The 15,506-nt window shown below is 39.1% G+C and overlaps 1 protein-coding gene across 4 annotated transcripts in view; it reads right to left on the bottom strand.

The window, feature by feature from the left end:
- Nucleotides 1-15,506, bottom strand: part of LUZP2 (leucine zipper protein 2) — a 479,617-nt gene that overhangs the window by 228,641 nt on the left and 235,470 nt on the right. For all 4 annotated transcript variants that reach the window (XM_019519485.1, XM_019519482.1, XM_019519483.1 and 1 more), the window contains exon 2: nt 1,173-1,290. In XM_019519485.1, coding sequence (XP_019375030.1) covers nt 1,173-1,290 — 118 coding nt within the window. The remainder of the gene's footprint in view (nt 1-1,172; nt 1,291-15,506) is intronic.

Below are 15,506 nucleotides of genomic sequence, written 5' to 3'. Positions count from 1 at the left end.
TTGAACAGTGCGGGCCTGAGGACCGAGCCCTGCGGAATCCCACTGCCCACATCCCTCCCGGTCAAGAATGACCCATCCACTACCACTCTCTGGCTGCGGCCCTCCAGCCAGTTGGCGACCCAATTGACTGTGTGGGTGTCGACACCACAGTCCCCCAGTTTCTTAAAGAGAACAGGGTGAGAGACAGTGTCGAAGGCCTTCCAAAAGTCCAGGACGACTATGTCCACTGCTACCCCTGCATCTAAGGATTTGGTGATCTGGTCATAGAAGGCCATCAGGTTGGTCTGACAGGATCTGCTGCTAACGAACCCGTGTTGGTTGCCCCTAAGCATAATCTCCCCTGCTGGCCCCTTGTAGATATGCACCAGAATAAGTTTCTCAAAATTGCTTTATCAACCCTGTTTTCCTGAGGCCAGAACTGTTGCTCCCTTTTGGTAACAGGTGACAGCAGTTGTATATAAATCTGGGACAAGACTGTAAATCCTTACTGAGCAGTTGTCCTTATGGCAAAGTTAACTCAAGTATTGTCCTTAAGTTAAGTTCTTTCCACTCACAAAAAGCTTTCCTTCAAGTGTGGTCATGTTTTTAGCTTACTTGACCAGCTAAAAGTTAAAGCTGAATAATGTAGCAAGTCTTAAAACAATTATTCTATCCATTTAAACAAATGACTTTCAAGTAATGTAGTATATCCACTCTTGCTTACTCAACCTCAGAGATATTAACTTGAGCGTAGATAATGTAAGTTGTTTCCGCAGTGAAGACACAGTTTGGGAACATGGTCACAACTACATCACTGAGTAACAGTTTGCCTACATGAATAAGAGGGTATTCTAGTAAGTCAATTAATTCTTTTCCTCTCTCCTACCCCAGTATGTTTTGTTCCCTAATGATTTCTCCATAACCTCTTCAGATTACAAGTGTGTGATACAGAAGTAAACATACATATTGTGAATTCATATGGTTTATACTTTACTTATCTGTAATGCTACCCATATTTTCCTAAAATTATATAATATTTTAAATCTGTACAAGCATCAAAAAACAAAGAGCAAGGGTCAGTAGTTACCAATTATTCATATGTTACAAGTAAGATATTTGAAACACAAATATTCTAATTCCAGTGAAATCAAGTGAGTAATACTATGTAATGGAGACAAGAATGTAAATCTAACCTGGAGATTTACTTTAATTCCCTCAAGTTCTTTTGATGTCTTTGACAGTTGACGGAGGATGTTGCTTCTTTCCTTAAAAACTTCTTTCAGCTGTCTTTCCAGTTCTTCGTAGCCCTGTCTAACACAGAAAGTACAGGAATGAGGTACTTTGAAAAGGCATTTGGTATCAGAAACATAATTCATCCAATTTCAGTCAGTTAGAAGCAGGATCCATTTCCACATCAGAAAAAGAGATTTTGTTTCATTTTGGGTTCCCCTACCCTCTCCTCCTTTCTATGTAATCATTCTTAGCAAATGTCTTCCATTTTCCATATCAGGAACTGATAAGTTTTATGACAAATTGTAAAATGCTATATCTGTGTGTAAGATCATAGCACTGCCAGGAACCAATTGATGGTTTCGTTGTGGAACAAAAGATGTTGTATCTTACACAAGTTGCAGGATGTTACAATACCCTTCTCCTTGCTTGTGTGGACCATTGACCTATGCAGCATACGAGGTTTTGCATGACAGTGTGGTTTGCAGAAAAGGTGGTTCAAACTTACTTGAATTTTCGATTTCACCCCTTTTGTATAATATAAAGATGGAATTTTTTTCTGTCAGGGCAGAGAGGAATATTGCAAAAATGTGGCCCAAAGGGCCAAAAGGGACTGTTTGTGAATTCATTCACAAATAATTTTAGCTGGAAAAAAGGCAGCACATATTTTGAAACGGTATTGAAATTTACCCAAATGTAAACAAATATTATCTTCAGCTTACTTTACCAACATTTTACGGATGTGGTTCTGGAAACAGTCTAAAAATATTGGATCTGCCATCTTTTTAACAATGATCATAATATCTGTAATTATCTCTAGTAACTGTGAAAAAAAACCTGAAGTTTTATTCTGTAATATAACAACTTGTTTCCTGTAAATATGCATAGGTCACCTCTGTCCTACTGGTGACAAAATCTACTTTTCATACAAATGCCTCCAACTTGAACTTTCAAGCAGGTTTGTGGCAATAGCACCTTTATCTTCCATTTCCATGTATAAGATCAATAGCAAATGGCACTTCAGGCATCTTCAAAGGAGGAATAAAACCCCACTAATGTTTCTGGATCTATAGCAAGGAAAAATCAAAATCTCAATATGGGCAGAATAGAAGAAACATTTTAAAAAAATTCTGCAAGAAGCATATAAAAAGGGATAAAAGTGGAGTCAATCCATATGGAATATAAACTGCTCTCTTTTTTCTCTGGGAAAAAAAAAAAGCAATGGCTGCTTTTGCTTTCAACTTTGTCCCTAATATTAGACCTGTCTACTTTACACAAACCTTGAAAATAAGAATAACCATCCATACTCTCTTATGTGTTCAATATGGAACAGATCCAGCTCAGTAGTTACTGAGAGCATGTAATTTCCTTTTGTGTGCTCAGATGCCGCAATGACAGGCATCACTAGAAAGCTGTAGCAGAGAGACAGCATAAATTCCTTGAGAGCTGCTACTATTTGTGCGATGGCCTATATGAAATTAGTTTGTCATCTCAGGTCAGTTGGTATACAGCGCAAAAATCAACACCAAGGACACTAGTTGACAGTCTCATTTGCTAGGTCAAGGAATGAATGTCTATGGAGACTGAGCTACTCTTCTCAGTACAAATGGTAATTCCTTGTCAGGTAAGAATCAAGGTGCATTAGTTGGAGGGCATTGTATAAACAGTCATGACAACTGTTCTGCTTGTTTTTAATCTGAGGTTAAAACTGGGTCTTCAGTTAGAAGGCTGCCAATCCAGCACCTTTTGCAAGGACCGCAATTCACTTGAAATAGTATTTAAAAAATCAGAAAAGCCTTATCGAAATAAAAAGGATGGTGCTTAAAGTCATGCTTACAGCAATGGGATTGCCTGAAAGTGTGGCAGAGAGAGGGGGAAAGACAGAGAGGGACTGAGTGTGGGAGAACATCCATTTATATGCCAGATGGTATCAGTGACAGCAAGTGAGAGAGTGGGAGGTTAAGAATAGGCTGTAAAGACATTGTTAGGAAAATGTATCTTTACTGCATCTGCTCTGGTGTCTGGGAGAGGAAAACGCCCTCTGGAACAGCAATCCCATCAGTAGGATACGAGTGACAGAAACAAAACGAACAAAAATTACATGTATAGTGTACAGGCAGCACTTTAAGTAAACATTAACCTTGAAGTAAACTTCCCCTAGCTAATATACCTGATGGTATACCATCAGGTCAGAACAGGTCCATTGTAGGTAATCATTACAGAGAGCTGAGGATGTGTACGCACTAATTCACAGACAAACTTCAAAGCTGAGACACTAACTACAGAGTGGAGGGGACCTGAGAAATTCCTTCAATCTATAACAAAATGATAAGGAAAACTTGAGAGGCTAAGGACAGAGTACAGAATACAGAAATAAAATGCAACCGAAACAAACCAACTACTGAGACATAACTGAATTTTCTGGGGAGGGGAGAGAAAGGGATGGGAGAACCAAGGTTGCTTGGTTTTTTGGAAATTTTTTATTTTCATGGAAATTTTTTACTATTTGTTTTAAAAAAAAAAACCCGACTGCCTGAAACATTGAATTCTGAATGAAAACCAAAAGAAGCAAATAAAAAAAAAAATGACATTTTTAAAATAGTGAATTGGAAATGCTGCTCTAGTGCCTCAGATTTGTGGTTTGGATGTGTCATCATTACATGGGTGCTTTTACCTCCGTGGCCCCTCTTTCCATTCTGAGTGAAGACCCCAGAAGTTGCCTGTCCTTGCTTGTCTGGGCAGTGGAATTTCATAAGTCTTTCACTCTTAGATAGGGACCTGGTACAACACCCCGATTCTCCCACTTACTTGTAACTACATGTCTGACCAAACCCATGCATTACCTCTCTTGGGGTTCCTGTGACTAATTATATGATGATAAGAAGACTTCATAAAACAAGTATGTTTATTTTAAAAAGGAAACATATTACAGACACTTGTTCGAAAACAAAAAGCTAGCCCATGAGTATATTTGGGCTCTTTTATTTAGTGACTCTCTACAAGCTAAGGCAGATCAGGTTCCCTCTGGAGTTGCAGGAAAAGAAAAGAGCCAACCTACTTTCCTTTAGAAATTCTTTTGAGACCCAGAAAGCAACAGAGCCCAGCTCGGGAGGCTTCTTCTTGTTATTCAACCTGGTTTCCAGCTCGGGAGGTTTCTTATTCTTATTCAGACCAGTTTCCCCATTTGCAAATCCAGGCCATCTAAGAACAGGCTTCTCTTGCAGGGCAGATCCAGAGGGAAATACAGTGGAATGGCTGCACCCTGCTTTCAGATTAGACTGTGCCACTGGAGCCTCTGGGACTTATTAAAAATCCCCAAAGCAGGTGAGAATCACCCCTCCCTTCCCCTCAGTGCTCCGAGGCATGTCCCTTCTCCCTGTCTCCCTGCCCCTGTTTCTTGCCTGGCCTTGCTGCTTTTCTCACTCTCCCAGGGGAGGGGAAAACTTCAGGGCTGCTCCTGCCCACTGCAGGTGGGCTGCCTGGCACCTAGGTTTGCATGCTTCCCCTGGCAAACCTGGGGAAGCAGAAGTGGTGAGCAGGGGAAGGAGGGGAGGGAAAAGGACACTTCTAAGCTCTGAGGGGAAAGTAAAGGAATTCTTACCTGGGTTTTGGTCTTTAAAAAAGTCCCCATAAGCTCCTAGGGCACAGACTGCCTGCACTGGTTTGGGGGCAGAGAGGAGGCTGGGAAGAGGTGCAGCCATCACTGCAGTATGGGGTACTGCATCCATGCCCCCTTTGCCAAATCCTGGATCTGTGCTGGCTGCACTATGAACAACATACACCCCAGGTACCATTCGCATTCATCACAGATGGACCTATGCTTCTAGTCTTCTCTAAGGAGAAAGGTTCTGCAGCTGACACATACATCCTATTTCATATAGGGTCTAGGGGTGCCAGCTCTGCTTGAATCTGTTCCAGGAGGTTTCTGGAATGCCAAGATGCTGGTGACAGATGACGTGAATGTGTCCGCATGCTTGTGTATATCAGTTATGGATTACAGTGTGTAGACTTTATATCAGAAAGGCAAGTGCACATTACTAATACATTTTTAAAACCCACTGGACTCCTGTATAAATTGGATTCAACATTTAATATTTATTTTAATGAACACCCTATCATTTATCCCCCAGGTGACTCTCAGCAAGCTCCTGGACATTTATTATCTAATTCTTAGAGACTCCTGGGCAATCCTGGACGGCTGGCAACCCTAATAGGGTCTATACTCAGAAAGAGGCAAGACTGGGAGAGATCAGCCAAGGAGCTCAGTTACGCCACTGAGGAGAATGGGGACATAATATACTTAAACTACAATGTCTATGAGGTGCCTTAGCACCAATTCTGGCTAGATTTTTTTTTCAGTATAAGTTCTGTTTCTTGCCAAAGGAAAAATGGCACATTTTCAAACCAGTCTAGTACAAATGTTATTTTCTATGAATAAGTTTAACTCTCAAATATACACCCATCTTCATAGTCAGTATTACAAACGTTAGCAAGATATTTTATTCATTTGTAGTTTTGATCTAATTTGAGTTTCCTTGGAAGCTGTGGGTGAACCTGGTTTAATTTAAATTACTTCTGGTTTCAGGTTGACAGTGGAAGATTCAGTATGAACCATCCACAGGGTTAAAAAAAATTTAGATCAAGTGAGCACTCTGTGCAAGACACTGTCTATAAAAAGGCAGGAAGACAGGGGTCAGACATAAGCCTTATTCATACAAATAATCCTGTTATCTTCACCAGGATAAAACATGTTGGCAAATGCCGATCACAAATACAGGCCATCATAGGTTTAAACCGCAATATTCACACTCAAATGTTTTAAATCCCCAGTTCACCAATGGTCAAATCTGGGAATCTGGTTCAGATTTTTCCTGAAATTACTTCAGGGAATATTCTAGGTAGTAATTTACTTGCTGAATACTAGTGTTCAAAGGTAAATGCAAAAAAAAAAAAAAAAGAGTCAATTTCCCTGCATTTACATTCTGTGGAAAAAAACTTTCTCCTTTAAGTGGCTATCACAATTATATGCAATTTTTAACAAGGTGTGCAATGCTATTAAATAGCTGGGCGACCTAGGAACATTGTGTATAACCAACCTGACCAGCTTCAAAGGATGCAGCCTACTATAATTTGTGGAGCAGCAGTCAGCAGCAAATTTCCTTCTACTTACAGCCTCTGGTTAGTTTAATCAAGGAGACTATTGCTTTCATTCCTTTTTAAGCATCAGAAACAACATATTAGACTTGATGGTATCTCCTGGCACCCAAAGTCATGACCCGATTTACAGTAAAAAAAATACACAAAGGACAAACTGCAGCAGGTAATCCCCTCTTAAACAATCACTGTAAAGTAGCCTATGAAATTTCTCATACAATTTTGTTCAATATTTAGTTAATGACCATCTGTACTAGGTAGCAAATTACATTATTCCCACAACGGTAAATTCACTGTGTTCTGATATTCACCCATATAAATGATTCAGGATCTCTAAAACTATTCTTGCTCATTTGTTTCCCTCTTCCAGTATATCAAAAAAACGCTCCACAGTAAAAATCAATTTCTTCCAGGAAAGAACCTGCCAAGCAGAGTCACAGAATGAACTGAGTCCTGCTTCTCATGGGAAAAGGACACGTAGCTTTCCAGCGCTGATTGGCAGGGGTGGCTGACTACGTAGTGTATGTAGGACTCTGATGGAATATATTTTTGTTTGTCAGAATGAATATTGACAGACAGGAGGTGCGGGGGGAAGGGAAGGAGATATATTGTTTGAAAAACCTGGGATTAAGGAGAAAAATGTAACAATAATTCCTGAGATATTTGTTAAGATTTTGAAAATTAAGGCCAAAAATATGTCCACGCAGGTGCAGTGCAAAGGAAAAGAAAACTGAGCTCAAAAGGGGAGAACTACTTTTATTCTGGTGCTCCTACAATTAACACATTCATGGTTTCTACAATGAACATACTCATGGCTTCCTGCCTTTTAAGAGTGCAAACGAGTACCAAAAATGTTGCACCAGTAAGATAGCTACTGTAGTGTGTTGCTACAGATCACCAAAGAGTGGAGCAGGATTGAAGCTGATAGGCCTCTAGCTAGGACTGTGATTTCTAGTCACGTGAAAAGAGAGTAGAAGGTTGTGTCTTATTAAACAAAAAAATGTATAATTTCTAGGCTTTATAATTATGAAGAAAAGATTGGAAATGTGATTCAAGTGTAATAGTTGCAGCAAGTCTGAAGACAACCTGAAACAACCATCTTTCTGGTAAAAACTCCCCTGTACATCTAAAAAAAAGTGGCAGCATTTCCTTCTCAGAAGACTCCTACCAGCACTATACCAATGGGTGCCTTAACGCAACAGGAAAAGACTCATGTAGACATTACCCATCCATCCTAGAAGACGTATTACAGATACAGGGGCACCTCCCTTCCTACCTAAGAGGGAGGAAAAGCCTTGTCATCACCTTTATTGTTTCCAAGGTGAAAAAACACCCTCCCCCCTGCCCTCTGCCAACATCCAACTTACACTCCAGGTGCTAAGCTATAGGTGGTGTTACTGTTGGGAACTCTGCAGGGTGAAGTGCCTAAAACTATTGGTTACCTTTTATCAGAGAACATTACTTCCAGTGTACCCAAATGCTTACTCCTGGCTATATCAAACAAAGTTAGTTTCTAAGTATTCCAGTTGAAATGATACATCTAGCCATCCACACATATCTGGATGGCCAGCACAGTACAGTGCAGAAACACAGTCTAGTTTATTCTGAGCTGGTTTTAATTAGAGGTACTGAAAGCAATATATGTTAATACAGTGATCTCCCCAGGCTAGCAAATCTTGCTGCTGTGAACAAGCTGAGTTGTCCAATGCTAATATTGAGCCTTAAAAATGCATTCTTCCACCTAAAATGTTTCTCTCCCCTCTATGAGAGGAAGACCACTGACTTCATACCCCCATTTATAAAGTATAAAGAAAACTCCTAATTTGTCAAATACAGTTCTCCCATTCAGCAATTAAGAACAGATCATGGTTTCTACAAATGTACTAGTTTTCAAAATTATTCCACGACATTTTCATAAAAGCTGCTCTCTTAAAGGACCATAATTAGGAATTTTAGCTATGTTACTACTTTGAAACTTGTCTCTCAAATAATTTTGTATCATTTTTTCCCTGATTAAGTGAAACTCTTAGAATTCTTGGTTAGATAAAGCATGTCTGCTTTTGCTTAAATTGGAAGAGACGCAAAGACATCAGCTCTTGCTTAAACACACTTTCCTGATGTGTTTAAGGGGGGGGGGCACAATTACTGGATGAGAGTAACTGCAGAAAGTGAATATAAAATATATCTTCTGGAAGGAATGAAAAGAATAAGATTAAAATTCATTTTCAGGCACAGGTTTATGCTACTAAAAGTCAATTGCTTGATTCTTTTCAAAAAATTAATTGAAAAGGAGAATGAATATATCTAAAATTAATTCAATAACTATCCAAAAGTATATTTGCATATTTATTTCATTTGACTGTTGTAGTATTAGCCAAACTGTAATAAATAGCAACACTTTTGGAAACTAAGGGTAGAAACAGACAGCTTTTGTCACCTTTGTGGCACCATAATTTTTTTTTTTTATGGCAAAGCAAAGTCAAATATATGTCCATACTCTTTGTTGCACCGCAAATGCCCAAAATTGTGGTTGCAATAGTAGTAATAATTTTTGCCCTTTTCCTTATGGCAAACATCTATTAGCTTTATAGTGGGACAGCATGGGCAACCTGGAGTCCAGGCACCGTGGGTTCACCTTTCCACATTTCCCTGATTCCAGAGATTTCCAAGACATGGCTCTGGAAGCAGGAAACCCCTGCTTTCTCCACTTTTGGAGATGTGCTCTGGAGATTGCTGGAGGTGCATTCCTGGAAGTGGGAGTCTCTGAATTTCCCCATTTCCAGAGATATGCCCTGGTGATTGCTGGGGGCACATCCATGGAAGTAGGAAGCATGTCATCCATTGTTCCACAAGATCAATAGGTGGGAGAACAGGCAATCTTTGTTTCGCCAAAGAAGTGGATCAGCTGTGGTGGGACATATTCCAGCACAGCTGTTCAGATTGATTTGGCAACATCTATTTCCAGCCTAAGGAACTAGTTTAAGTTGAAGAAAGAACATTTGCAGTCACAGTTAAACAATGCATAAATACAGTTATCAACAGCTAATGAGAAACTACTGTAATAAGTGATTCCTTGGGATGACAGTTTTCTAAAGATCAGCCCCACATAAATTGAAAGAAAGAAACATACACATAAAAGGAAGAGCAGTTAGAAATATTTGAGTCAAAGGGAAGTTGCAGCTAGTGCCATTGTTTATTAATAGCACCACCTAATAGTGCCGCACGCATAGACAGTGCAGAGCTAATTAGCGCAGCAGTAAAGCATCTCATGCAGATACATCCACTGAGTCCCCTCAGCTCCTACCAATACCCCTAGGACATTAGAAAGTAAGTAATTCTCAAGATCCTCTCTCCACATCTGGCAAAATAATTTGAAGCACAATAAGCTAATTCCAGTAAAGTTTAAATTTTTTTATAATATATAGAGTTATACCCCTGGTTGACTCTGGCTCCCTGAATGTCCACTTACTCCATTCTACAAAATAAACTTACATTATCAGGATATGTACTATGCAACTGGAATAAGTCATTTAGGCAGGCACATGTAATTTAAGAAATAGCTGAAGTTCTGTACTTGAATTGCTTGCCAGGGCTTTTAATTCAATTATTCACCCAGTCTTACAGCCTGCCTGGGGATTTTTTTCTTTAGCATGATACAGAAGTTTCATTAATGAATCGGAATCTCCATTTATAGCTGTTAAAATTAGTAAGACATATATGAAGACATAAAATATCACTTTGCAATGGTCTGACTACCATACAGAATCTATATTAATGAAAGGAAACATAGCAATGACATTTGGCAGTATTCCAATAGGGGGAGGTCATTTGTAACATTGTAATTGCAGTTGTTTAGTTTGTTCTTGATTTATCGATCTGGGGTCTGTGTAAATCTAAATGTCATCTTGTCGTGGAATGTTGTTCTCAGATAGTTTTAAACTTGGCACAGCTGTTTTGACTTTTCTTTTATTCTTACTGCTGTGTCCAAACAAATATACTTCAAAATTTCTACAGCTTCTAATATTCAGTAGGTAGTGGAGACAGGTACCTTGTAACTAGAGAGGCTTATGTCCCTGGAGATCACTCTACCTCTGACTGTTATTTTCTTAAATTTTGTAAGCTGGACTTTAGTCTTTAAAATCAGGATTCAATTTGCTTCCTACTGAATAATGTGCATGATGTTAGGACAAAGGAAAATTGATTTTGTTTCTCCACTGGGATTAAAATACCTGTCTTTGAAATATGCTTTCTATAACCTTTTTTCTTTCTTGGGGGGTGTATAAACTGGGTGCAACACAAACAAGTACAGTAGAAAACTGAAGTATAATTTCAAGGCCATTAGACTCTATAACTCTATGAGACAATTAAGACTCAGCTGGATGCTTACCTCAACAAATAGCTATGTTCTTTGGGAGAAGAATTTCATGGTGACAGCTACATTTGAGACACAAGCTAAACCCATGATTTTTTTTTCTTTCAAAACCTGTGTGCGCAAATTATATTTTAAAAGTAGACTTGTCTTCTGAAAAAATACTATGAAAAATGGCTCCTTCTTGCTCAATAGATAGGCTCTCTATATGTATTCAGAATTATAACTGCTGACTTCAAGATTTGTTTGTTTTGTTTAAAGAAGAGCCAACTGAGTTAAATGCAGGATGGGCTCTATCCCTTTTTGTGTATTGTGAAAAGAATTGTTTACTAAACTATGACATTTTAGACTTGAAAGCCATAGGATTGCAGAACTGTCACCAGGGCAATCATTTGAAGATATTTTTGGTTACAGAGATATATATGTGAACATAGTCTGGCTTGAAGATTTTTCTTTTATATGTTGAGATATACGAACAAAAGAATTCTGCTTGATTCTGAATTCCCAGGCTGAATTGACAAAGCTGGCTATTAAGGAAAACCATCATTTTAATTTTAAAATGAGCACCTTTGATATGAAAAGCACGAAGAATGTCTTACATTTTAAAGCTTGTCTAACATTGTCACAACTACCAATAAACAATACCACCCTAAGAAATCCTTGCCTCTAGCATAATTTGTGGAGCATCAATGGCTACAGCATCACTTTTACACTACTAAAAAGAGATAACGTCATTCAGTGGATTATGAGGTTTCATCCCAGCTGCATTTACTTCTGAAATGACATAACACCTGCAATATCATGGAGGCCCTAATTTAAGATAGCCCATAAACACCAGTTTAAACCCATTCCTTACATAGGACAATATATAAAACATATTTAAGTACAACCTTCCTGATTTATTACTATTTTGGTAAAGTAGAGGTGACTATAGAGTGCACATGCGTGCAGCAGTCCAAAGGTGTAATTGTTACACAGTATACACACCTATGCCAGCTAATTCAATCAGATCAGCTAATATTAGCATTAAAAAATGTAGCATTGTGGGTCTCAGCACATTGTGGGCCTCAGCCTGGGAAACCTCCTGGGAATTTTGGACTTGCCTTGTGGTCTCATGAAGCCTGTGCTGCTACATCTTCATTGCTATTAACGGTGTTAACTAAATTAAATCTAGTACCCATGTGGATACCTTTAAGAGTTTTAGGTATAAGTTGTTACATTGGCCTGGGAAAGGAAGGGAGAACACAGCAGATGAGGGGACTAAGAGAGCTCTTTGAATAAATAAGCTTTATCATCCTGTAAGCTTAACTCCTTGGTCTTTTGAGAACAACACAGCACTGATCACCTAACCCTATTCCAATTGCACCTTTGTATTACTGTCTAGGTTTCCAATGCACTATAAGGCAATAGAGAATTATGATCACTGTAATTATTTTGTATGGATTTTTCTTGTAACACTAATTATTTTTATTACATGGGTCATGTTCATATGTTTTCACTGTGTAAAATCTACCTGTATTCACTGAAACAAGTGATGACTGACACCCTTTCAGTGAGAAATACACTAAAACAACTAAGTTTTAAAAAACCTCCCAGTGGATTTGTAGCATTCACATTAAAATTAAATTAAACATTAAAATTAATTTAAAATTAAAAATTTATTCTCATTAACATTAATTAAACATCCTCACCCCAAAGAGGTTTTGAAAATCTCAACCTAAAGGACCAAGTAGTTAATCACACCTGCTAAGAAGCAAATATACCTTCATACTGTACAATATGCTATTTAAGGCTCCCCCTTCTTCCTCTAGCTGTACATGCACTACTGTCCTAGCCTACTGTTTTTTTAAAGGTTTGTCTTGAAATTGAGGATATTAAACACCTGTACAAAAATCCTAGAGCTTTTTCTGATTTTTAAATATGGGCTAAGAAAAAATCGAATCCCCTGCACGTAAGGGTAAAACAGATGTCTCACTGCTGCCATGAAAGATTTTATCTTCAATCTGAAATCTCTTACAGAAACATCTAAAAGATGGCACTACTCTATTTCACTCTGCTATTCTTCATTATTTATACATACAAGACCCTGCATCTCTTCTGGTTTCCTACTGTATAACTAAAGAAGCTTTTAACTGTGACCTCTGTCTCCCAACCTTTGATTTGTAAAAGCATGGCTATGTTATTCTGCTTAGATCAACTAGTCATGCTTTTTTCCTGTTTGTTTCTTTCTGTACAGTCAGGTGCAATATTACTGTTGGGCTCTGGCTCTTACATAATTTAATGTCATTGATGTCTTTGGAATTTTTACATCAAATTTTTTTATTAACATAAATAGACCTATCCAGGTAATGGCATCTGTGAAAAATTCCCCCTTCTCTTACTATCAAAGTAAGTTAACTTAATTCACATAAAATTTAAAAAGTCTAACTGATAAAAGGGTCATGGGCCTTCATGAAAGCTTGTTCCATATTTTAATAATTTAGAGTTGGTATCATAAAATAGTACTCACTTATCAATGAATCTGTACTACAAAAGGCAGACGGTAATGCTGTAGGAATGGAAGTAGAAACAACCTTTAAAATTATTAAAAAAACCAAAAGAAGCAACGTGAGATCTCAGAAGCTTAGATACCATCTCAGCCCCAGCCATGCTTATAGATGGTCAAAAATCATCCTGCAAAAACAGGAAAGGCCCTACAAGGTACAGTACCCAGACCAAGACACAGATTCATCACCAGATACATTACCCTTAAACTCATGTTTGTACTGGATGACAGAGCATCCATTTTCAAATTAAACCCTAGTAAATTTCCACAAAGAAATTCAGGTGCTTATTTGCTACTTTAGGTACCACTGTGGTGCTGAAAATCCTCTCTAACCACATGGGTGTTAAGAATTTCTTGATAGCTACATGACCGCAGGTTGTGACTCACATAACCACCAAATTCCCGACACTACCAAGTTGTCTCAGATCACTGGAATAGAAAGAGAGCAAAGAAGCAAGATGGGCAGGTTGATCCTCTATGTGGATCTAGGATTTAGACCACAGCGAGAGTGAGGTATGATTGAGCCCCCAGGCCTGTGGGAAACACTGGGGAGCTGGGTAGGAAGCAGGTGCAGGAAGGGGGACTTGCTTGCAATTGCTGCTGCAGTCTAACTGACCCAGCCTTGGGGGGAGCCCCATAGCTATTCCCGTCCTGCTCCAGGCTGAAAGAGTGGCTGCATAGGGCATCATGCTCAGCCAGAGAAAGTGGTGGCACTGCCCTCATTCCTTCAACTGTTCTGTATCTTCCTCCTTTTGGGTTCTTCTGACTGGACAAATTATTTATGCAAAGCTTCCATCAAGACAGTCTGCATCCAAAATACTGAGTGGCCTGGAGCTTACAGCACTCCCCTAATACATTGGACAACTGGGCACAGATTAAGGATTTTAAAACATAACTACTAAACTATTAGGTAAAAAGAGTAATTCTCTCTGCTTTTTCATTAGGAAAGGCTGACTTGACTTAGGCACCTAATTCTAGGAGAATATCTATAGTTCAGAATCCTAAACTGAGATGCCAGTTTATGAGGAGGAGGACTTATGCCCCATCCCTGGCTCAGGATTTCCTACTGGCTAATTCTGTCAGTTCCATTTACTTTGTTGAATTATCTGGGTGCATCCCCACATGCAGGGGTGTCTACTAGCAGCTGCAAAAATGTGTTGGCACAAATTTATGCTGCTACTTTTTGCCACTATGCATGCCCTTGCATGTGTGCTTTGGTGCAGGGCAACATGCCCCACTTTAGGGAAACTGCTGTTTCCCCACTGGCTCCCAGCATGCTGAAGGAACCAGGGCAGAACTAAAGGCAGGGGGAGACACTCTGGCCAGCAGCCAGAGCATCTCCCGGGAGGAGTGAGACTTTTACATGCTCCTGTGGTGTGTGCCACTCCACTTTTTTTTTTTGCAAGTTTTTTTGCTTCCGGGATTTCCCAGTAGCAAACTTTTCCCCTGCACTTCAGCAGCATGGAACACATTTTGCTCCCAGATATTCAATGTGGGTCACTGGACATGCAGTTTGTCCAGAGGTTTGCAATGTCACAAACCACACATGCTTCCACATCTGGATTCAGCCTGAATCCAGAACCATTGTATAAGTAAGCACAGAGAATCACTATACTCCCCTTCATATATTGAATTATGGATCAAATCTATTCCACCTCACAGTTATTTTGTCTGTGTGAAGGATTTTCAACAGCGGGTGAAGATGAGAATCCTCATCTGCATTATGGAACTGTTCTGATATTATTTCAGTCACTGGTTTGCAAGCAATGCCTCTCTTCCTTCCCACCCTCACCACCCCTCATAGCCTATGTTCCCCATCTGTACAGAATGGGTTTACAAAGTAGTGTAGCTCAGCACCCACCCTCAAAAAAACACTCCTGAGGGCTGAAAACCTATATGCCTTTTATGAAGTGGGTTCTAATACATAACAGTCTCCCATATAAATCCCCCAAAGCATGTCCCTGATAGTTCTCCTGCAGCCAGGCTCCTTTATAGTAGAGGAAAGTTGTAATCTCACTTAAATTATTAAACAGTCTACATTCTTTGGTTGTAGAATTTGGCTGCCTACTATCAGAAATCAAATTTCGTTATTAGAGTTTTATGTTGTTATAATAATAACCATATCATTTCCACAATCAGTATTGTTAGACCCTGACCCCATGTGGTGCCCAACAACTTGCGAGATGATGATCCAGTTGCCCATGGGTCCTGTTACTAATTAGCCAGAAT

The sequence above is a fragment of the Gavialis gangeticus genome, unplaced genomic scaffold (genome assembly GCF_001723915.1).
Source record: "Gavialis gangeticus isolate Ggan-Ray unplaced genomic scaffold, GavGan_comp1, whole genome shotgun sequence".
NCBI classification, from domain to species: Eukaryota; Metazoa; Chordata; order Crocodylia; family Gavialidae; genus Gavialis; species Gavialis gangeticus.
This window is presented reverse-complemented; position numbering and strand designations above follow the sequence as displayed.